Source organism: Argopecten irradians, chromosome 16 (genome assembly GCF_041381155.1).
Source record: "Argopecten irradians isolate NY chromosome 16, Ai_NY, whole genome shotgun sequence".
In the NCBI taxonomy this organism is placed as follows: domain Eukaryota; kingdom Metazoa; phylum Mollusca; class Bivalvia; order Pectinida; family Pectinidae; genus Argopecten; species Argopecten irradians.
The window spans coordinates 11,847,784-11,872,466 of NC_091149.1; the positions used below are offsets into that span (position 1 = coordinate 11,847,784).

The 24,683-nt window shown below is 33.8% G+C and overlaps 1 protein-coding gene across 1 annotated transcript; it reads left to right on the forward strand.

Annotated features, from left to right (window-relative positions):
• Window positions 1-2,003: 2,003 nt before the first annotated feature.
• Window positions 2,004-23,398, forward strand: LOC138309991 (vesicle-fusing ATPase-like). The gene is made up of 18 exons (XM_069251142.1): window positions 2,004-2,181; window positions 11,234-11,328; window positions 13,028-13,127; window positions 13,597-13,715; window positions 14,486-14,631; window positions 15,495-15,541; window positions 16,338-16,426; window positions 17,282-17,424; window positions 18,151-18,217; window positions 18,504-18,636; window positions 19,031-19,105; window positions 19,384-19,474; window positions 19,889-19,963; window positions 20,521-20,708; window positions 21,427-21,522; window positions 22,174-22,330; window positions 22,715-22,848; window positions 23,267-23,398. Exons 1-18 carry the CDS (start codon window positions 2,173-2,175, stop codon window positions 23,396-23,398), a joined length of 1,896 nt encoding a protein of 631 aa, XP_069107243.1. The 5' UTR covers window positions 2,004-2,172.
• The last annotated feature ends 1,285 nt before the right edge of the window (window positions 23,399-24,683 follow it).

Sequence of the window (24,683 nt, forward strand, 5' to 3'; positions counted from 1 at the left end):
TTATTGTATGAGGTTTTTTTATACTATTTGTCATTTGTTATTTTTTTATTTCGCTAACTACAGAATAAGCGTCAGGTCTGATCTTCAATTTGAAATTTCTTTTGCTTTGATGACTCCCAAATTTGAGGTTTTTTTTTTTTAAATAATTATATTTTTATTCAAGGTTTTCATTCAATACAATAAACAAATACACACAATAGACCCTCAAACACATACACAAATACTGTAAAAAAATCCTATATTTAACACATGCATATATCTAATGTGTTCAGATACAATTATTCCACCACATAAATTCTCTACTATTTATGTATTAAAGATTATTATTATGTTCAAAGATATATAGCCTATAAAAAAGGAGAAAAAACTTTTAAAAAATTTACCAAAGATTGGAAAAAATGGATAAAGCTAATAGAACTCACAAATCCCTGACAGTTGCACATATCTTTTATTAAAATAGAATATATATTTATTTGTTGTCATACATACATGTGTCATGCTTGCTTTTGATCAGGATGTTGAGCAGTAATTTTTAATTCAATTGTAACTATCAAATATAGAATGACTATCTAACTTCTTGCCTCCTTCTTTTTTTCCCCTTCTTTCTTTCTTTTTCTTTCTTTACTTTTTTTAATCATGTTTTCATTTAGTTGATTCAATATTCTTCATATAAGAATATATCTACATTTAAATATTATTCTTCACGATCTCTCGTTTCTAGTTCATCCCATTATCCCTTCTTTCCTTCCCAATTCTTTGTTCTTTTTTATTTTATTTTTTCCTCTCTCCCTCCCCTCTCTCTATAAAAAAATCAAACAATGTAATTATAATGACGAATGAAAGAATGGCAGAGTGAAAGATGTGCATGGAAGATAACTATATCAATAATTCATGAATATGTGATTAATGTAAAACTGATGTATTGTTTGACAAAAAAAAAATAAAAAAAAAAATTCTCTACTATTTACAAGCTATGCATCATTCACACTTACCTTTATATAGTATTTATATTAATGTTTGCTACACAATTACATTAATTATAAATATCCTACAGCTGATATATACATCCACACACACATACAATAACAACTAAATATGAGGTTAAATATTGTACATACAAGTACATACGGAGGAAATAACCACAAATTTTAAGTTTGGAGAATTAAAAAAAATCAATTAATTGCACGGAATATTAAGGAAAGGAATCAAAATCAGGATTAGAAGATAAAGAGCTAAAGAATAAGAATGAAAAAAAATATATGAAAAAGTGAAAAGTTGATGAAAATATTTTTAAAAAAAAGACGGTGTGGTGGGATTGGTAAAATAATAATTTTGAATTTAAAAGACTCGTTAAAATGTGACAATTATAACTTGATTAGTATGTACCATTTTCTCCATTTTCAAATTTAAGCTTAACATTTTTATCTTGACTATTTAAATTTATTTGGAATTACATATAATAGTATTTAATTGTGTTGATAAGTGTGTTGATTCCCAAATTAAAATGACACTTTTGAAGTAAAACAAAAATAATTTAACTCGATTCAATGCATACCTTAAGAAGTTGTCAGAAGGGTAATTTCATAAAATGTTTGTTTCAAAAAGATCCATGAGCAAAAGAAGTCATCCAATAGGTATTCGGTACAGAAAAATTTATCTACATGTACAATGCACATTTGTACATCAGTTTGTTTTAATTTTATCTTTTATAAATCACAAAAAAAATATATATATTTCATCAAGGTTGAAACTGATAACTCATTGCAGGAGATGATGAAATGAAAAATATGTCTATACAATTAAAAAATATTAGTCAAATCCATATATTGCTTTGTTAAACGTGTACACCAAGGACTTAAAAATCCTTGGTGTACACACATAGTACACTGTCAAAATTGCCTGCATCAACAATCTACACGTGGCATTCTATTTTTAGACCTGAGTTAGTCATGGTTGATACTATTTTCCGGCAGGAATAATAACGACCCACTGAGCACAGTTGGTGACAAGACATGATGAAGTGTCATTCTGTCCCAATTGTGTAATATACATTTGATAATTTAAATTCAGAAGCAAACACTAAAGATAATTCCGCATTTGAAAAATTGTAATATTTTGTATGATTGATTTCCGTATCTTTCTGCAGTCCGCAATTTGGATAAACTAAACAAGATGGCGAAGGTAGGTGTTTTTCATATCGATTAACCACTTAGGCTCTCTTCATTTTACCTCTTTTGTTCATTGTGCTTTAATTTTAGATTTGTTGTATATACCAGATATTCAAGTTTATACTGTTTCTGTGAAAATCTGAGGGATGTGCGATTTTTAACGATAGACTTGAAAGTATGTGCTCACTTGTAAACCAGCATCAGCCACTGACTGTCATCTGCAGCTTCAACATTGAATGTAGACCTAATTAATGTTGTCGGTCTAGGACTATACTGTATTACCAAAGTATACGTATAGATATGATATATTAAGGCAAAGAATAATTGGAGTTTTTAGCATGGTCCGCAGAGTATCCAATAGACCCCATCCTCGATACTCCAGGGGTTCCGATCACATACGATCTCTACACCCCTGGACTATCTCATAGTAAAACTGGAGGCAACTGGAAAACAGGTAATTTAGTCCTTTGATGTACATCAAAAGAACCGTATAACGGCACACTGTGGTTGACTGTGTGGCTTTGAAGTTGGGCGTCGCTCTCTCTGTAGTCTTCAAAGGAAATCTTTGCAGGCCTGTGATTGGTCAGATATTTTCTTCTGAACTGCCTTCAGTTTTACTATGAGATAGTCCAGGGGTGTAGAGATCGTATGTGATCGGAACCCCTGGAGTATCGAGGATGAATATACCCTAGAACTAATAAACGTACCCGGCATGTGTCTATTTTTCAAGTTTTGACTCTTCAGATTTCTGAGAAATTGTGATTTGACTCCTGAATCTGTCAAAATTCAATGGTCAACTGGATGTCCTGGTCCGTTGTATATGTTTTAACAGTTCACGTGAAGACAGGTTTGATCTGATTAAGCTGATATATTAAGACGTACAGTAGGAGCTTAATTATTACAGTAAACACATACAGGTGCCCGGGTTCTGTACAAAATATAATATAAATTAGAACACCTCCTTATATAAAGTATTACATTACTGGGACCCCAGCTGTCGTCATGAAGGAACAGTAGTCATGATTTGGGCAAAATTTAGTTGTTTTCATCTCATGAAACAGATTATTTCCACATAAACAAAACAACACCATCCAGAAGTATTTGTCTGCAGCTCGAGACATTCGGAAATCTGGACACACAGTAGAATATGCACACAATATCATGACTACTGTTCCTTCACGACTACTGGTTGGGTCCCGGATACAATAATAGCCATGTCACAGAACTCATGCACAGACACTTGTGACATTATACAAGGGTTTCACCATTTATTTAATTGGGAAAGGCAAGGGTATCGAGAAAAATAGTCAAATTTTGATTAAATTATGATAAATAGGAATATTATCCCCAAGTGTAGCTCATATTCGTTTCTGAAAAAAAAAAAAAAAGAAATAGACCTTAAAGGGACAATTCACTCAGGCTAATTCTTTTGCATAACCAAGAAGCAAACTATAGCATAAATGTATTGTTCTACATTTCTTATGAAACATATAACGTAAAACATTGACAAATTCCACGACATTGTTAAGTATTTTAATTAATATCGTTGAAATATCAAATCGTTGATCAATACGATTCAACAGGTACAATATGGACGCTGTACGCATACCCGAGCTTAAGTCACGCACGTTAAACAAAAAAAAACTACATAACCACTGTGAAGGTGATAAAGTGATTTTTAGACAAGACAATTTACCTAATAAGGTAAACATACTACTGTCAGAGCAATTTGAGAAGTTCTAGACAACAGTTGCATTATTCTGCGAGCAAGGGACAGGGTTCGGCATACAAGAAGTTTGACCACAATGTGTAATGGCGAACTGCGAGCGAGTTTAAACATCTACACACATGTCACCACCATGGTCTTTTCAGGTATATCACAGTAAAACTGACTGATCTAATTTCCATTAGAACTGGTTTTTTTCCGATATATGTACAAATTTTAATGTTCTCTTAGACTGAAATGTCCCTTTAAGGATTTAAGTGCATCAAAAATACCTAAGAAAATTGTCTAGTTAATTTGAATTTTGGTACATTACATGAATTAGTACCTATAGTGATGAAGAATTCAAGGCTTAAATTGGGAAAAGGCCTTTTATGGGACCCATATTTGGCCTTAATATTGCCGAAAAAAGCCATCATCATGCATATTCCATTTTAAATGTGCATTTATATCTTGCATGCTGGTGAAAAATGCATGGTCATACATATTCTCAGTAAATAAATTTCTGACACTTATATATATATATGGACATGTAGGGCTCTATTTTCGTGCACGTCAATAATCACGCATTTTGATTTCTGGGTGACGTCATTTGCACAGAAAGTGATGACTTCACTTATATTTACCTGGCCAATTATGCATTAATTGTGGGGTTGCTCTTTATTTTTAGCTTTTTTCATTGATGCTCTAGTTCTTTAGATTGAGCTACCTAACCACAGATGATCCACCCATTTTTGAGATTTCCTGAATCTCAATCTAACACTCTGCATCTCAAACCACTTCTGTGAGTTATTTAGTTGAGTGCCCAAAACAGTGGAAATATATGTATACATGTTCACATCCCTGTCTGCGGCGTGAAAAATTTATGATTCTCCACAGATTTAGTCAGAACAGTTCTGTGGTAGTTGAGTTCATGCCAGTAACTAAGACCGTATACATATTTACCACAGTAGTACTGATCTGCTCCTTTTCCATAAATATGTAGGAACTCCTGCCTTTTCTGACACTCTATGGGACTGATTAAATGCAGAATCATATATATACATAGACATAGAGACTGGAAACTCCTTCTTTATCTTTGTTGACAGGAAGCGGGACCTCTGGTTTATAGGCATTTTCCCTTGGCTTACTACTTTTAAATGTATTCTTTTAGATATGATATATTTCTGCATCAATACAAAGTTTAAACATTATATCATGGTTTGATATGACCAATTGTCCCGATTAAAATGAGCATGACCATTACCAATTTTACCTTGTGTTTTGAAAATCAGCTATTCAAAACCGGAAGGGCATTTTGTTTTGTTTATTAGTATATAAGTTAAGATATTTTTTCTTTCCAAAATCGTACTCCATACAACCATCTGAATATTACTGTACTTTTAAAACATATAAAAGTTATTCTTCTGTATATAAAAAGTATATCTAAAAACCTCTAAGCCCATACAAAGGTACATCTCACTGCCGATCATGAGAATGGTGGTGTATATGTTTCTGGTAAATGTATGGGATAAGACTGATGTCGGTAAAGTCAGTGTTGGTAATAGCTGACCAAATTATATCATGTATCATTTATTTCAGACGTTATGTTTTTAAGTTGTATCTCAGTTAGTTAAAAAAGTTTAAATAATGTTTTAATGTATAAATGTTTTCACTATTATAGCCTAGGCATCAATTTAAGTTATTTTTTGTGTAAAGTATCATACTATTTCAAAAATAACAGACTAGGGAGAGTTATATCCCCTCAGTAAGACCACTGGTCTTTGTTGGGCCTTATTGACTATATAGGAACCAGTTCCTTTACACAGCCACCAGGTTCATTTGTTTTAGTAAAATTATATAAGTGCAAGCAGTTACTTTTGTAGCTTAGTAGAAGATGCCTGCATGTGAAAACCAGTTGACCTTATAATTAGCAGTCTGAACCTTATAAAGTTGACAATTATGCATACTGCATCATAACATTATGTCTCCAAAATGGCCAAATGGTGAATTTAAAGATATGTCTATATCCATCCATTGATAAGTGGTGCTAATATACAGATAGGCCATGCATCCTCTTCATGATCAGTACTAAATCTCTTCACCAGGCATCCTGACTCCAGTACTAGTGTCTATTAATAAATTACGGTGGGTTTTTTTTCTTGTCACAAGCCCATATATAGTGTTTTAGTTATAGAATAAATTAGCTGGCTTATGTCCTGTGTTGTGTTTTACTTGCTTTACAATAATGCTATTACTGTTATGGAAAGTTAATATAATTATGTGTGATATTCGAAAGTAACTGACTGGACTACTCGTTAATTGACTGACCACCATCTGTTGGACATATGGTACCGATATGACATTACGAGAATTCAGTCTTTCCTCCAGTACGGTGGCCATAGTGATAGGAAATGTCAGTAGTAAGACAGAAGAGTCTATATGTATATATATATATAGCTACATCCAATTTAATGTTGTCTATCTTTTCATCAGAATTTTTTGTCTTTTATACTGTACATATGTTTGATTGAGCGGTCTGGGCTTTATATAGGGGCTTTTTGGAGCCGATAATGCACCCCATTCCCGATGGAAATTATTTCAAATTTATGCCAAATTCTCCCAAAATAGTACTGTATACAGTGTACTCCTGGAAATTTCCTTCCCAATTTGCCAATTTCTTTCCCAAAATAAGGTATAAAGGCTCCTTCCTGATTAAGTGAAAAGCCCTGGTGGTTTTCTGTACATTTCCATGTTTCGTTTGTAGACTTCTAAAACATCTGTTTTGGCTTCCCCTCTATATTCCAAACATATTGTCAGTTTGTGCAAGATGGTGAACACTTAAAATTTTGTCTATTGATGCTTTGTTTCTTTTGAGTGATCATGATGAATACACTTGTACTCATGATCAGCATATGTTAAATTTGACAGACCTGAATGGTTCCTCATATTGCATACAGAATCTCTAGTTGACTCCCCTTGTGAAAAACACAAGTAATTTGACCTTGAGAATGCTTAGCAATTTGACCTTTACAAAATGTAGTCTCCATACATTTACAGCTATCAAATTTGTTTTTGAAATTTTATATCTGTTCAAGTATTGTCATTATTTGCAATGTTGCCATATCAACCCTGCATGGAAACAATTAACCTGCTACCAATTATTGTCTTTCATTATCATTAAATTAAAACTTTAATATATACATGAACTTCATCTGTACAAATTGTTTTCAGTACGGTGGGTTTTTTTTCTTGTCACAAGCCCATATATAGTGTTTTAGTTATAGAATAAATTAGCTGGCTTATGTCCTGTGTTGTGTTTTACTTGCTTTACCAATAATGCTATTACTGTTATGGAAAGTTAATATAATTATGTGTGATATTCGAAAGTAACTGACTGGACTACTCGTTAATTGACTGACCACCATCTGTTGGACATATGGTACCGATATGACATTAAGAGAATTCAGTCTTTCCTCCAGTACGGTGGCCATAGTGATAGGAAATGTCAGAAGTAAGACAGAAGAGTCTATATGTATAGCTACATCCAATTTAATGTTGTCTATCTTTTCATCAGAATTTTTTGTCTTTTATACTGTACATATGTTTGATTGAGCGGTCTGGGCTTTATATAGGGGCTTTTTGGAGCCGATAATGCACCCCATTCCCCGATGGAAATTATTTCAAATTTATGCCAAATTCTCCCAAAATAGTACTGTATACAGTGTACTCCTGGAAATTTCCTTCCCAATTTGCCAATTTCTTTCCCAAAATAAGGTATAAAGGCTCCTTCCTGATTAAGTGAAATGCCCTGGTGGTTTTCTGTACATTTCCATGTTTCGTTTGTAGACTTCTAAAACATCTGATTTGGCTTCCCCTCTATATTCCAAACATATTGTCAGTTTGTGCAAGATGGTGAACACTTTCAATTTTGTCTATTGATGGCTTTGTTTCTTTTGAGTGATCATGATGAATACACTTGTACTCATGATCAGCATATGTTAAATTTGACAGACCTGAATGGTTCCTTATATTGCATACAGAATCTCTAGTTGACTCCCCTTGTGAAAAATACAAGTAATTTGACCTTGAGAATGCTTACATGTAGCAATTTGACCTTTACAAAATGTAGTCTCCATACATTTACAGCTATCAAATTTGTTTTTGAAATTTTATATGCTGTTCAAGTATTGTCATTTGCAATGTTGCCATATCAACCCTGCATGGAAACAATTAACCTGCTACCAATTATTGTCTTTCATTATCATTAAATTAAAACTTTAATATATACATGAACTTCATCTGTACAAACTCACTGGGTCAGAATATCGAAGATCCCATGTGATTGGTTTCTCTGCTAAAATAAGGTAATCTTTGGGATTTATTTGTTTTTTTTACACATTTACAGTTGTTTCTCCCAAAACACTCAATGAAATCAGATTAATAGTGGATGCTCAGGGCCTAGCCCTGTTTGTGTGTGTAGCTGTCGCACAGAGCCTGGTCCGTGTGTATCAGGCAAGCATTAGCTGATCAATATTTGGGGTTGTATAGATCAGAACTGGCTCGCCTGATGCTTGTTGTGTGGCAAATGGAAGGAAATCTGTGATTTGGATTTTCATAATATTCCAAGGTGAAGTATCCTTCCTTCATTTCTTTTATAAGATTGATTGTTTTAATGCAGGACAAATCTTTTGTAAGGTTGCATTGATGGTCTAATTGCGCTAAGGAGGTTAAGCAATATGATTTATGTTATTGTGTCTTGGATATTCAATTTTACCATATACACTTGTATATGTAGACAGTAAAATCAATTTGGGAAGGTTTCACTGAGTGTGTGTGGTGTTTTAACATTAATTTTTTTAGTCTATGGTATAAATAGATTATATTGAATACAAGCTAGGTTGTTGTGCTATACATGTAGGTGTGTACATTATATATTGATATAATATATATAATAGTCACTGATACCATATGATTTAACACATGAAATAATAGCATTTGATCTCAAATAAAAAAAAGTAAAAAAAAATTAATTGGTACAGACTGTACATGGTTGAAATCCGACTTAGGTTTATTTTGATTGGTGTTCCCTACATGATATTAAAAACGAAGTTAATTCATATAGGAATGCCAGTTTGCACACTTCACAGTGTCTCTTGAAATATTTCTCATTTGCTAAGAAATCAAACAGGCGAATGCTATATTTATATAACACTGATGAGATATTGCGAGTCATTTACTACTTGTAAACCCATTACAGACAATGAGTTGGCACTAATACCTCAAAGTATTGTCTTGTGATGGAATAGTGCCTATTAATATTTTGCATCCTTCCACATAATACTAAGGTATATAGGTTTGTGAATATACATGTACAGTGCTATCTCACTGAAACACATACTACTGAAGACACCAGTAGGACATACAAAATGTATTATACTGATAACGAAATTATCAGTTTTCTTGTTCTCCTCTTGCAGATATAAGCTGTTGGTGTTAAATTATGTTATCACCATGCAGTCAGAAATTATAGTCATACTCCACTTAGACAGCCTTAAATATAAGTTACTTGTTTAAATGCGATTCAAAGGCGTTATTTGTACATTCAACTAGGGGAGATAAATCCGTCAACTAGGGGAGATAGCTAGGGGAGATAATCCACAACGTTCTTTACAGTCATTGTACAAATGGAGCATGTGCATATAGTGTGGGTCTCAGCTAGGGGAGATAATCCACAACGTTCTTTACAGTCATTGTACAAATGGAGCATGTGCATATATAGTATGGGTCTCAGCTAGGGGAGATAATCTGCAACATTATTCCTTAGTCATTGTACAAATGGAGCATGTGCATATAGTATGGGTCTCAACTAGGGGAGATAATCCACAACGTTCTTTAATACAGTCATTGTACAAATGGAGCATGTGCATATAGTATGGGTCTCAACTAGGGGAGATAATCTGCAACATTCCTTAGTCACTGTACAAATGGAGCATGTACGTACATATATAGTATGGGTCTCAGCTAGGGGAGATAATCTGCAACATTCTTTACAGTCATTGTACAAATGGAGCATGTACATATATAGTATAGGTCTCAGCTAGGGGAGATAATCTGCAACATTCTTTACAGTCATTGTACAAATGGAGCATGTACATATATAGTATGGGTCTCAACTAGGGGAGATAATCTGCAACATTCTTAATAGTCGCTGCAATGGAGCATGTATATATATATATAGTGTGGGTTTCAGCTAGGGCCAGAAGGTAATCCATGCAACATTCTTACTGTCATTGTACAAATGGAGCATGTGCATATAGTATGGGTCTCAACTAGGGGAGATAATCTGCAACATTCTTAATAGTCGCTGCAATGGAGCATGTATTATATATATAGTGTGGGTTTCAGCTAGGGCCGGAAGGTAATCCACAACATTTCTTACTGTCATTGTACAAATGGAGCATGTATTATTACATATATATATATATATATATATATATATATATATATATATATATATATATAGTATGGGTCTCAACTAGGGGAGATAATCTTCAACATTCCTTAGTCATTGTGCAATGCAGTCATGGATTCAAATTATATTTCAAGATATCTTCTATACTTGACAGGCATATTAACATCTACCAGACCCCCAATAGAAACCATCGGTATTAAATATTGTACTTGGGAATTCTCCAATACTCTCCTGATCAATTATAATAATCACAAGCCTTGATTTCCTACACAAAACTCCTCTAATGGATCCATTATTAACTGTCAGCCAGTGTAGCTCCCGCCATTTTCTCTTTCATCTTCATCAACTCAACAGACTGGATAAAGTTATAATATTGATCGGGCTATCAGTTTGGGATAGCTCGCATGTGTATTAGTGTTTCCTGGTATTTCAAGGCTAGATGCATGGCTTCAGGGTAATCAAACCTTTTCTAGTGTAGATCCATACTAAGTTAATTATTTAATTCTCCAACTGGGATTCAAATCAACCAATATATATTCAATATTCTCATGTTTTAACCACATATGGTCTTAGAAGTGTACAATAGAATTGCTATGAAGCTATGATAAACAGATGTATTGAGTAGAATTTTTAGAAGTTGATGCCTGTAGTGTTTTGTTAATAACATGGCTGGTATATGACAAATGTTGTGCCAACATATACAGAATATAATTAAATAAGGAGTACTACTTCTAATAATGGATCTGAGAACAAAAGTACTATATTTTTATTGACACTGCCGTTGTACAAGTTTACAGACAGTTTATGATATATATGATTGTGTATATCTAATTAATGTTTATCTGCAGTATATTATTATCATTATTTTTTATATCCATTGATTTACAGGCCACGATGAAGGCCGTAAAGTGCCCCACGGATGAGCTGTCGTTGACTAATCGGGCCATCGTAAGCGATAAGGACTTTGATGAAAAAACTGTCAGGTAAAATATTAAGTTAATTACATTATACCCTTCGCAACGAATTAAGCGGGGGTGTACTGGAATCGGGTTGTCCGTCTGTCTGTAGACATAACTTTGTCCATCGAACTCCTCCTTAACTCCTTGACAGATTTTGATAAAATTTGGTATACAGAAAGGGAGTTCCTGGCTGAAAACTAAAACTAGGTCACTTTGACCTATATTTTGACCTTAATCCTCAACTACATAAAAAGCTTGTAAAGCTCTAAGACACCATTGGGAGGACTTCTAAGTTTGTCAAATCAACTTGTTGCTTTCATATTCAATTGTTTCAACTATCAACTTTTCTATTAGTATTACACTATAATTAGTTACAATAATTTGTAAAAGAACATGGTGGGACTAAAAGGCATGTACAAAAAATATATTCCAAAAATACTGTGTGTTCTCATGATCTGAATTGTTTGTAATCATTTGTATTGGTCAGGTTTCATTATAGCTTAAGTCTGGATGTCAATTTTTCAATGATCTATTTACTTTTAAGGTCACCTGAGACAAAGTCTCAAGTGACCTATTCTTGCCTTTTGTCTGTCGTCGTTCATCGTCCGTCATGTGTTGTATGTTTGTAAAAAAATTACATTTTCAACTTCTTCTCCAAAACTGCTGAAGCAATTTCAATGAAATTTTGCACAAGCCTTCTAAGGCAAAAGGCCAACCAAAAATATGAATTTATTGTCCCCACCTCCCAAGGGTTGTGGGATGGGTCAAGAGGGGTCAAATAGGCTTCAATTTCAAATTCTTTTAACTCACAAATGTGGTAGAATCAATAATACTCTTCATAGATAGAAAGGTCTTAAGGTCCTTTACAAAAAGAGTGAATTATATGACCCTGGGGTCTCTTGTTCCCCCCCCCCCCCCAATGGGAGGCAGTTAAGTTTACTATAGTTTATATAGGGAAAACACATTTTTGAGCATTATTTGGTCATTTGTAATAGAAATGAGTCAAATATTGTCAGAATTATCAGTATAGAGATGATCTTTAAATCCCATTAACTAATTTTCTATGACTGACCCCAGGGGCCTTAGGGACGGGATCGAAAGGGGTCAAATAAGCTAAAACTTCAAAAATCTTCATTTGAAGTTCTGGAAATGGTAGAATAAAATACTCTTCATAGATTGAAAGTTCTTTATAATTAGCATAGGTCCATTACAAAAATTGTGAATTGTATGACCCTGGGGTTTCATGTTTCCCCCTGGGGAGGGGGTCAAGTTTATTATAGTTAATATAGGGAAAACACATCTAAGTTCATATTTTGCCAATTTTCATATAAATGATCAAATTTGCTTAGAATTTTCATTGGAAATGAGGTAACTTGATTAGAATTATTAGCCTGAGATATAGCATTTTAACATCCATAATGATATCGATCCTCACTGACCCCCTGGGGGACCACAGGAGTGGGACCAAACAGGGTCAAAATGACTACAATTTCAAAAAATCTTCTGAGTGCACAGGTTTGATGGAAGCAAGTTAATGCTCTTCATAGATTAAAAAGTCAAATTTATAAAATCACTGACCAACTACAAGGCCCAGTATATAATGTTTATATGTCTTAAATTTGTTTTATTATATATTCAAACTCAGGTGACCTTTAAAGCCTGTGGGCCTCTTCTATATCTAAATGTACAAAATTCTATAATAATTACTTTTCTATGTGTACAGCCATGTTGAAATCAACACCTCGCCAGGGAAATCTTTTGTGTTTACGATTAAGACCTATCCACGAATGACCCCCGGGACGATGGGCTTCAACCTACCCCAGGTAATTATAAGGTTTTTACCAGTATAATTAGGGCTCAGCATCATCATTTAGTGTCCAGCATTGTAGAGTGTATGGCTGCAATTAAACTGTTTGTCTATTGATAGATTGAAGGCTCAATGTGATTGGCCTATGAAAAATGTAGATGCATGGTTCTTATGATATATTACCTAACTGAATCATGTTCCTGGTAAATTATGTTTTTATCCTGATAACATATTGTATTGGTCCTTTACGTCTGATGAAGATAACAGTGCGGTTATCGAAACGTCTCTAGCATTAAATCTGTTGGTTGTGTCAAATAACCATTTATACATGATCAAACACCATTTATTCTTCAAATGATGAATATTGTTTTTGCTGTGTCAGCGGTGGAACATCTATAAGGAAAGTAAATGTAAATCTTTGTGAAATGCCTTTGCAGGAACTCATTTTAGTTCTATTGAGATGTTCAGTTTTCCTTGTATTACAGAGAAAGTGGGCATTTATATCCCTAAGCCAAGAATTGGCAGTAAAACCAGTCAAATTCAACCCGCGTACAGACAGTATAGGGACCATTACATTGGAGGTTGATTTCCTACAGCAGAGAATGTAAGTGGATAAGGTCAAGGAATGTTGTCTGCATGTTATAAATAAGATTAGTCTAGAATATTCTGAGTTTCAGTAGTTGAATAGTCAATGTATGTATCCATAATAATTCTACCTCCTAGTGGAACGATTATTGATTATAATCGATAATCTGTTGTCCTTTCCTATTCTGTTTATCAATAATGAAAATTCAATAATCAAAATTAGCTAATTAAATTGATGCAATTATGTTGTAGATTTATTTTTGACATACATTTTCATAGATATCTTTTCAATTGTTACAAACGTTGCCGTTAAATGTACTTTATTCTTAACAGAAAATGAAATAATATATATGAGTATCGATCTTAATTAATTAAGGCTTTAAACTTTTGTGTAAATATCCAAAGAAATAACACTGAAAATAATAACAACTGCAAATTTTAATATCCAAAATTTTATTAACTACAAACCGGTTATTTAATCAATTATGGATTGGTTTATGACTTCTGATTACAAACCGATAATTGTTTATGATTTCAAACCATTACTCGATAGCACCAGGAAATATTTGATGTTTGGTTTAAAAAAAAAAAAAGTATTTTAACCAATTCTGGTATTTTTGGGATGAAAATTCAAAGTTTTGGTGGATTTTGAGAATTTATGTCAATGTCTACTTCTCCACAAAATTTATCTAATTCAAAGTGGACTAAGACTTTGTCAAAAGGACTTTCGCATTATGCTTTGTGGGATAGACAAGACAAATGATTACATGTATCTCTTGTTATCATCAGGGCCAACTCTGATCCTTATGACTCAGACAAGATGGCACAGGAGTTTCTCATGCAGTTTGCCAACCAGGCATTCACAGTCGACCAGTTCTTGGCTTTTAGCTTTGCTGAAAAAAAGATGATGGGAGTCTATGTCAAAGAAGTTGAAGGTTAAAATGAGTCTTTCCTCATGTGGAGTTATCTCCCCTTGTTCAACATATTGATTGTCACAACAATAGTAAGAAAAAAATGATGACATTTAATTCTGGTTCAAACAGCATCTTCTATGGTACCTTAAAATCACCAAAAAAGTCATCGCTTCCAAACAAATCACCATATTATATTTAATTTTAGTTTTATCCTATAAATGGTCCATGCAGACATGTCATAAATACAGAAAGACACATGCGTAATGAAACAATTATGACTACAAAAATGTAGTTTTGACATCATAATCTATATATGATGTCACATGATTACCTAAGTAGATGGAATTGTCGCATCCACAGGCTGGATTTGTACTGTTGTATAGACGAAATCAAAAGTTTTACAAGTTTATATTTCTATTAATAAAAGCTATGTCAGTGATAAATAGAATCTTACACTCATGGCTATAATTTGATAAATTCCATATCACATAGCCACTCATGACATATTCTATTTATTACATTTACATAATTTTAAGAGAAAGTCGGGCAAAGAAAACCAGTCTAATGCGTTCATTTTTTTCGCATATTAATACGACAGTCAAGTTCTGCTTAGTTTCCAGTTTTTAAAAGTTGAAAGCATTGAAACACTGGAAATGTAACCACGGACATAGTGAGCTGAGGACGTTTTAGCTTTACAGATTTTGACGAGAGATTTTATTTTTCCATTTATAAGAAATTATACTGTACGACTTTAGCCACACTTTAAAGGATTTTTTTTTTTTTTTTTTTAATTTTTTTTTTAAATTAACACTAAATTAAAAATTTTAAGACAAAGTGTGTGTTACTATATATAGCATTAACACTGCTATTGTTTTACTTAACAGTTAATGACTTCACCCAGATGAAAGATGGAGCTCCTATGTCAAAAAAGGTAGGTCTGGGTTTACAAGTATAAAGTGTTACAGAAATCTACTGCAAGTTTCATATGGGTACTAAGATAGGTGTATGGAAATACTATACAATTGATCTCGGTTAATACGAACTCGAAGGGACCGAGATAAAACTTTGAGTTATCCGAGTGTTCGAATTAAGCTAGATCTCAATTAAGTCTACTGACGATCTCTGTATATGGTAATAGATATTCTTGTTCCGTGTCATAAAATGATGTGAGCAAGAAAGATATCAAAATCGTCGATTATGGTTACATAATTACAACGATACAACTAAAATCAATCCAAACTATCGATTCATCAACTACAGTCACAACAATTTTTTTCACGCACTTAGAAATAATTAACAGACATAACTTAATCACTGAGACACATGTGCTCATAGGAAGTTATATAGAAAGTAATTCTGCGCATGTCAACTCATGATCAAACAATGGTTTTTCGTGTTTTCCTAATTCAAATTTTCCGAGTTTGTTAAACAACGATAAAGAAAGAATTCGGCTGGGACCGGCAAAGTACTTCGTATTAAGCCGGTTGTCGAATAATAGGAGTTTGTATCAAGCAAGTTGCACTGTAATAAGTTCTGGTTACTAAGATTTACTGTCAACGTCGGATTACGTCGAAAGGCACAGCTGCATTGACACATTACATTTCTTCCACAATAAAAGTATTGACATTAATTACTGTGATGAGGATTAAGATTAAGAACCTACATGTATTTATAATATGTATGGCCATGCTCAATGATGTTATTAAATGTTACTATTTGTTTTACAGGCCAATATGGGTGTACTAAGCCCTAACACTGTCGTGTTGTTTGAGAAGGCTGAGAATTCTACACTTCACCTCACAGGCAAAGCTAAAACGTAAATATAACTCACGGAAATATCATATATATTGTGTTCACTTGTAAATTTTATACTTAATTCAAGCATGGTGGTTATCATTAACAAGATGGCAGTTAGGCATGAGTATGTAGGATCTGCTTAGTCTAATTATAAAAAGAAATTTATTGAAAACCAACTATTAACACCAACTAACAGTCGTGGAGAATACAGTATATTGCAAAATTAAATCGCACACGAAAATTAGAAAATTAAGAAAAAAAATTGTGATAAATGTCAATTTTGCTTATTCGTAAGACGCAATGTAACATAATGTTACAGTATTTGGTATTCCGTATTTACATAATACAGAGTTATCTGCCCTTGTGGGTAGGTATTGATTATGACGTCATGTGTTTTTGAGCGTAACATCATACTTTTCGGAGAAAACGGCGTGAATTGTGCTCATAAAATAATGATGTAACAATCACTATCTACCCGCAAGGGAGATAACTCTGTAATATGCAAAGACGGAATATGGATGTTTGAAGATGGTAAACTGAAAATATGTGCAACAGTTTTTGGTAGTGTGGTTGTGTAATGATGACAGTTTTCCTAATTATCAAAAGTGGATTCAAAATATATGCTGATGCTTTAATAGGCAGGCCATCAGTTACTAAATAATGAAAGTTAACGTCAATAAGATTTAGATTTATGATGGTGATACAATAGTTTCAATCCAGGGGGAGGTAATCCAGTATTTAGATTCAGCAGATATTTATGGTCCGTGGTCTGTCTAATGCTTTCTTACCAGCCTGTCAATGTTTTTCATGTAGTAAAGATTTCATTAATTGAATTATGAGACTTTGAAATGATAAATTTTATTCTCTCTTTTAGAAAACAAGCTCACACATCTATTATAAACCCAGACTGGAACTTTCAGAAGATGGGCATCGGTGGTCTGGACAATGAATTCTCCGCAATCTTCAGACGAGCTTTCGCTTCCAGAGTCTTCCCTCCAGAAGTTATAGAACAGCTTGGTAAGTAGGAAAACAATGGTACATATTGTCACACTGACTAATTTAAACAAAGTTGTTATCATTTTATGAAGATCTTGGCGTGATTGTTATACTGTTTTTCGGTTCTCTAGCGTACTCACTGTTCATTTACTGTTATACAGGTAGACACACTTGTCGAAACATTACCGTATTCGACCCAATAAGCTCCCAGGGCACTTAATAAATTGAAGCAATAAGGGGCTAGCCTTTCATAAAATTATTCAACAAAGTTAGCCCTAAATCAATTTTCAAGAGATATCAGTAAGAAAATTAACAGTTTTAATATTTTCAGCTGCATTTAATATTAAGTAAGTGAAATGAAGTCTAAAAAGGGTTGAGGTGTACTTACAAGGATGGGGGCGCTTATTAGGTCAAATACAGTATACTGTTTTGTACGTATTCTAATTAATTCAAAGTCAGTAAAAAATACTGAAACTTCATGAAATCTCTTTGTTATAGTTCATTGTATACATATTACAAACATCTTGACAAATATTGGGGCCAAAAAGGGCCAAAACCATAAACTGTCATTTTGTAGCTTAAGAATTAGATTTTCAATTAAACAATTTAAGGAAATTTGATGTAATTATTTCTTTATTTGCTTAATTTGCTTCTTTTAATTGTGTGAATAATTAAGTTACAAATAAAAGGTAAGTATTTTCTTTTGGAAGTTGCGACAGTTTAATATCAGTATTTTCATCTTTTCAGGTATGAAGCACGTCAAAGGAATCCTGTTGTTTGGTCCTCCGGGAAACGGTAAAACCCTCATGGCCAGGTAAAGTTTTAAAATTAAAACTGTAACAAAAACAGCAATAATGTAGTAAACTAAGATGGTAATAAATTATATTATTGTAATTACTATATAAAGCTTCAGGAACAAGTGTATTCAATGATTTTACATGCTAAACACTAATCTTGTGTAATTTCTGTACAATCATTATAGGCCTAGTAAAGTCTTATGTGGTGATGATTGGGAAGAACTAAAAGATATGCAGTATATACTGTATACTGGAAATCTCTGTTGATGCAGGATTTAATTATTCTGTTTTTTTTCAATTCAGGCAAATAGGGAACATGTTGAATGCTCGTGAGCCCAAAATTGTAAATGGTCCCCAAATCCTCGACAAATTTGTGGGCGAGTCTGAAGCCAAGATCAGAAACTTGTTCAAAGACGCTGAAGAGGAGGAGAAGAGAGTGAGTATATTAGTATAGATTGACACTCAGATATATTCAGTTTTTATCCGAATTTATTTTGTAAAATAATCCTTAACATTTAAATATTCAGTTTTAATTTTTTGATATCTTCAATTCATTAAGAACATTAATCTGAACTGATATAACACATAACTTCATTAAAAGTCAAATTTATAAAATCACTGACTGACTTCAAGGGCCTGATGGGCCAATATATAGTGTTAATATGCATGTCTTTGTTTCATTCTGTATCTGAAATCAGGTGACCGTTAAGGCCCATGGGCCTCTTGTTTGATGTCTTAAATTCATTATTAGAACATTCATCTAAACTGATATAACACATAACTTCATTACCGTAATATTTGAATCATTCAATGCTTGTTATTGTTTACAGTGCGGCATGCACAGCGGTCTTCACATTATCATCTTTGATGAAATTGATTCCATCTGTAAATCGCGAGGATCTGTGGTAAGTAATTAGATATAAAACTTACAAGTTGTCCTCTAGATTTAACAAGAGTTATTCCCCTTGACTTATTACACCACAACAATGTTTGCTTTCTTGACTATTTTTATTTCTGAAGAGCCTTTGCAAAAACTGGAAATGGAAATTCTTTACCATGTTGTTTGTTACTCCTAGGATTATACAACAAATAAATATTATACTATGTTTCCGTCAGTATTATTTTTGTACAATGATCCATTAGTATTGTTTGTGAATGATTTTAATATCCTCTCTATATACAGGCGGGTAACACAGGTGTACATGATACCGTGGTGAACCAGCTGTTAGCTAAGATAGACGGTGTAGAACAACTCAACAACATCCTAGTTATAGGTGAGTGGGACAGGAATACTAGCATCATTAAATCATCACTGTGACAGTGATTATTTCGAGGTACATTTGTGTCGAATTTGGCCACTTCCCCTACAGAAATTAAGCTGTATTTTCTCAATCTTATGTAAATATTTCCCTAATAAAGAAAAGACTTATTCTTAATATATGTATTTCAAGGAAGGAAAAAATGTAGTATTTTCCCAAATCACTGCTGCAAGGATATTTATCTGCCATAATTTAGGAATTGATGGAGATATTGCAGGATACATCTATGAATAAAGAGTTATTAAAAAGATCAAAAGTTGCTGAAGTTGTATTCATGCTATCACCAGTGTGAAAGACTCATTTATATAATCGTCATACCAATGATTTTTATTATTGATGGAAATTTAATAATTTTCTTTTTGATTTAAGGAATGACAAATCGTAAAGACATGATTGACGAGGCCCTGCTTCGACCAGGCAGACTTGAAGTACAGATGGAAATAGGTGAGCATTTGTCTTATGTAATAAATGTAGGTCAATGCTTATATTTTTAACTCTTCAAATAATTTGCGTCATTTGCGTCAGTCAATACAGGGGTATTTGGGGACGCTGACTACAATAATGGTCATAGTTTTGAAGAGGTCTAGAAATTCACAATGACCACAGTCAGACCTGTAAGAGGATCAGAATTTATAGAGACTTGTCTGAGTGTTTGGGGATAACTTTAATAAAAACTACTTGCAAAATGCCTTCATTTTAATCTTTCGCCATAGAAGTTACGATTTATTTTGGGATGACCCGTTTTCGGAATAGTTTGGACATTTACGTAGTTACGGCAGCTAAGACGTCTAGTGTCCTTTGGACTAAGTGGGACCCATTAATGGTAATTTTATTCTATTTAAATGTTCCCGAATCATAATTGCTCAACTCGATTTAGTCCTGTTCATGATTTACAACAGGTTTTAGATCATGAAAAAATAAATTGCCCTTTAAAGATAAACTGTTCTTGTTTTAATGCAATAAATGTTGATACTATGATTACTTACAATTCTGTACTTCAGGACTTCCAGATGAGAAGGGCCGTAACCAGATATTACACATACACACGACTACAATGAGAGAAAATAACAAACTAGCTCCTGATGTTAACATACCAGAGCTGGCGGTCCTCACCAAAAACTTCAGTGGGGCTGAGATCGAGGGTCTGGTGAGGTCTGCACAGTCTACAGCGATGAACAGACTGATCAAGGTAAAACATTGTGGATAGAGTTTGTAAATATTGGTCTGTAAAACTGCACATCTTAGAGGGTAGTACAGGGTATACTAGATTCAGGTGGTCCCTTTTTCTGTCTGTAGACACAACAATTGACCGACTACTCCTCCTGAACTACTCGAGGGATTTCAACTTATTTTGTTGGCAATAATCCTTATACAGTGTTAATAAGAGCAATCTGTATTGGAACTCAGATACATGCACCCTTTTCAGAGTTATGCCCCTTTGTTAAAAACCAATAAAACAACTACTTATAAACTGGTGGAGAATTTTCTGTGGAAGGTGGTAGCAATATTTTTTAAACAGCGAAAGTGTGTGTAATTTATATTGGAACAAGTTATCTCACCCTTTCCCCCTCCCAACCTCTCTTCAGACTTGCACCCCTTTTTTTCAAAATGATTGACTAACACTTTTTTTTAAATCACCTGCCCCTAGGGGCCTTAAAGGCGAATAGGGGGGAAAATAACAAATTCTTTAAAAATCTTTCTGTAGGAATGAACCGATTAAATTTTAATCAAAAGCCTTTATTGATAGCTTCTGTTCTTGGCCTGGAACAGGTGAGCGATACAGGCCCATTAGGCCTCTTGTTTTAGTTTAAAAATGAAATCATTGGCATGTGCAATTAATGAACATCACTGTTTAAGGGTCGGAAGAGTGTTTATTTGGTGGTAAAATTATAATGAATTTGTTTCAGGCTGATTCCAAGGTTGAAGTGGACCCAGAGGCTATGGACAAATTGTGTGTCACTAAGACCGACTTCATCCATGCTTTAGAGAATGATATAAAACCGGTATGTATGAAAAAATGAAAAATTAAATCATACAGTGGAACCTCCCGAAACCCATTGGTCGGTGCATTATTTCGGCCCGGTTTAGAGAATCCGGTTTAATCGATCAGAAGCGTTTGCGTTTTTTCTTAGTGTTTGTAGTGTGAATGTGATTGTTAATGTGAATGGCAAAAGAGATAAAATACGTTTGAATGGGATTGCAAATTACTGGTTACCGTAAACGTAGTTTAGTTTGTTAACCAGTCTTTCTACATTTAAACGGCGTCAATCAATCAAATAATTTGGTGATCTAGTCAATTTCACAAACATAGTCATTTTCTAAACAATAGAGGTACAGATAACTTATCCGCAAAAATATGTAAATAAAAAAATTGATTGCAAATATTATATACAAACAAAAACCGGCGTAAGTACATAAGATATCTCACTGTCAAAGATAAACATTCGCGGTTTACTGTGATCGCAAATTTGCAATGTAAATCGCACACGAAAAAAAAATTTTAACATTGACCTTCATAAAAACGATGTTATTTGTAAATCTCATTTGATCTGTTGTTTAAGAGGAGTGAAAAGAAGTAAAAAAAAAAAATTCTATATTAAAGATAAACACCATTATTAATCTTATATTATATAGTACTTGTTTGAACTTTTTAGGCGTTTGGAAGCAGTAAGGAAGAGTTTGAGAAGTATGTGTCAAATGGTATTATCAACTGGGGTGAACCAGTCAGTCGAGTCCTGGAGGACGGCAATTTGTTGATTGCACAGACAAAAGCCAGTCAGACAACACCGTTAGTCACAGTTCTACTGGAAGGTAAAGTGTACACACCAGTTGCAAATATTCTGTATTTTAATATTTATACAGCATAATTTTGTTTTTACAGAATTGTGTTTATGAGGTTATGGATTCATGAGTGTAGCATTTACACATTTTTATTACACTACAACATAACTATCAACTACTGGAGGGATTTTAAGAAAAAATGATGGCAATACTTCTTATACAGTGTAGATATGCATAAAATATATCAAAATAAGATGCCTACACCGTTTTTAGAGTTATGCCGCTTTGTTACAAAGCAAATTATCTACTACTCTTCCTAAACTACTGGTGGTTTTTCAATGAAACCTAAAGGCTATTGACTTTTGTTTCTAGTATGGTTATGGAACTAATTTAAAAACTTTTATGTTCTGTTAGGTCCTCCGGGAAGTGGGAAAACTTCGTTAGCTGCCACCATTGCTAAAAATTCAGACTTTCCATTCATCAAGATTTGTTCACCTGAGAATATGATTGGCTTTACTGAAACAGCTAAGTGTCAGGCCATTAAAAAGGTGAGAATACAGTCAAACCTGTGTTTAAAAGGAACTGCCAGTAATTGGCTGCTTAAAGCAGGTGACTGCATAATTAACAAAGGTTCAGATAAAAAGAAATTTAATTTAAAAAAACAGGGATTTTGAGATCTCAAAGCGTCTTGGGTAAAGTACAGTTTACTGTTAATTAATCCCACCTTCCGATGATTATGATGACGTCACATCAAATGATGACATCAAAATCACTGGATGGTAGGTCTAATCAACGGTATTGAACTTTATACTTTACCCATGTCTTTTTGGGATCTCATAACCCAAGTTTTGTATAGGTGTTATGTTATCCATGTGTACACATAATTTTAACATATTAATAAATAGTGTACTGATCAAGTCGTTGGGATGTGATCATTGTTTGTATATTTTTCTTTGTCCTCCCCAGATCTTTGATGACGCCTACAAATCACCATTGAGCTGTATCATTGTGGACGATATAGAAAGGCTACTCGGTAAGATTTTGGTAACCAAATATTGGCACACTGAATTGAAGTCTAATACAAGCATACTATGTTAATAATCTATCAAACTAGAACTCTTGCTTTCGTTCACCTCTTTATTCATTGTAATGTCCTTTAATCACCCTGGCTGTTAATAAGATGTAGAGCAAAAACAAAGAATTATATACATTGTATTGAGATTTCCAATTTTTTTTCAATAGTAAACAAAAAAAAAAATGTTCGTTATTCTGGAAATGACAGAAGGTTAGTGGCTGTTATTTTAGGACTGAAGAAGGCCCTATAAGTGGCTGAATATATATATGCCGTGACCCGAAGGGTCAGGATGACCTATAATTTCCGCCGTTTGGATTTTGAACTTTTTCTCAAAGTTTTTTTTTTTTTCTTATCAGTGCGATTTAAATGCTGAAAACTTAGCATGAAATGATCCTGACATTGGTCAGGCTAAGTGTTGTTATTTTTCTTGAATCGATCCGGAAAATCCAAGATGGCCGCCACGAGCCTGCCATCTTGAAAAACACATTTTGATACTTCTTTTTAAGTTCTACTGCGGTGCGGATTTGGCTGAAACTTGCATGATAGATTCTTAACATGGTCCGTAGTGACAAAAGTGTTTGTTATGTTTTCGAGGTCGATTCCCAAAATCCAAGAGGGGCCGCCACAGCCCGCCCCATCTTGAAAACACATTTGTGAACTTCTTGTCTCAAGTTCTGAACTGTGTGCGATTTGGATCTGAAACTTGCATGAAATGATCCTGACATGGTCCAACAAAGTGTTGTTTATTTTTCGGGTGCGATCCCAAATCCAAGAGGGCCGCCACAGCCGCCCATCTTGAAAAACACATTTTGAACTTCTCTTTCAAGTTCTAATCAGTGCGATTTAACTGAAACTTGCATGAAATGATCCTGACATGGTCCCAACAAAGTGTTGTTATTTTTCGGGTCGATCCCAAATTCCAAGATTGCCGCCACAGCGCCATCTTGAAAACACATTTTGGAACTTCTTCTCAAGTTCAAACTGGTGCGATTTGCTGAAACTTGCATGTAAATGATCCTGACATGGTTCCGACAAAGTGTTGTTATTTTTCGGGTACCGATCCGAAATTCCAAGATGGCTGCCACAGCCACCATCTTGAAAACACATTTTGAACATGTTTTTCTCCTTCTCAAGTCCCTGATCCATGTCCGCCAAGCATTGATCATCTTGAAAATTTTTTTTTTTTGAACTTTTTTCAATCAGTCTAGAAAATTGACAATTTGGCTAAACTTGCTGATTCAAAAAACACCTGTGCTACTGTATGTTTAAAAAGTACAATTTTTAATTTTTTCTCATTACAGTTGTTTG

What these genes read in the sequence shown, in the direction of transcription:
- LOC138309991 (XM_069251142.1), top strand. An exon ending in CTCACAGGCAAAGCTAAAAC is followed by an intron (nt 16,427 to 17,281) that starts GTAAATATAACT and finishes TCTCTCTTTTAG; the next exon opens with AAAACAAGCTCACACATCTA. An exon ending in TGAAGTACAGATGGAAATAG is followed by an intron (nt 19,964 to 20,520) that starts GTGAGCATTTGT and finishes TCTGTACTTCAG; the next exon opens with GACTTCCAGATGAGAAGGGC.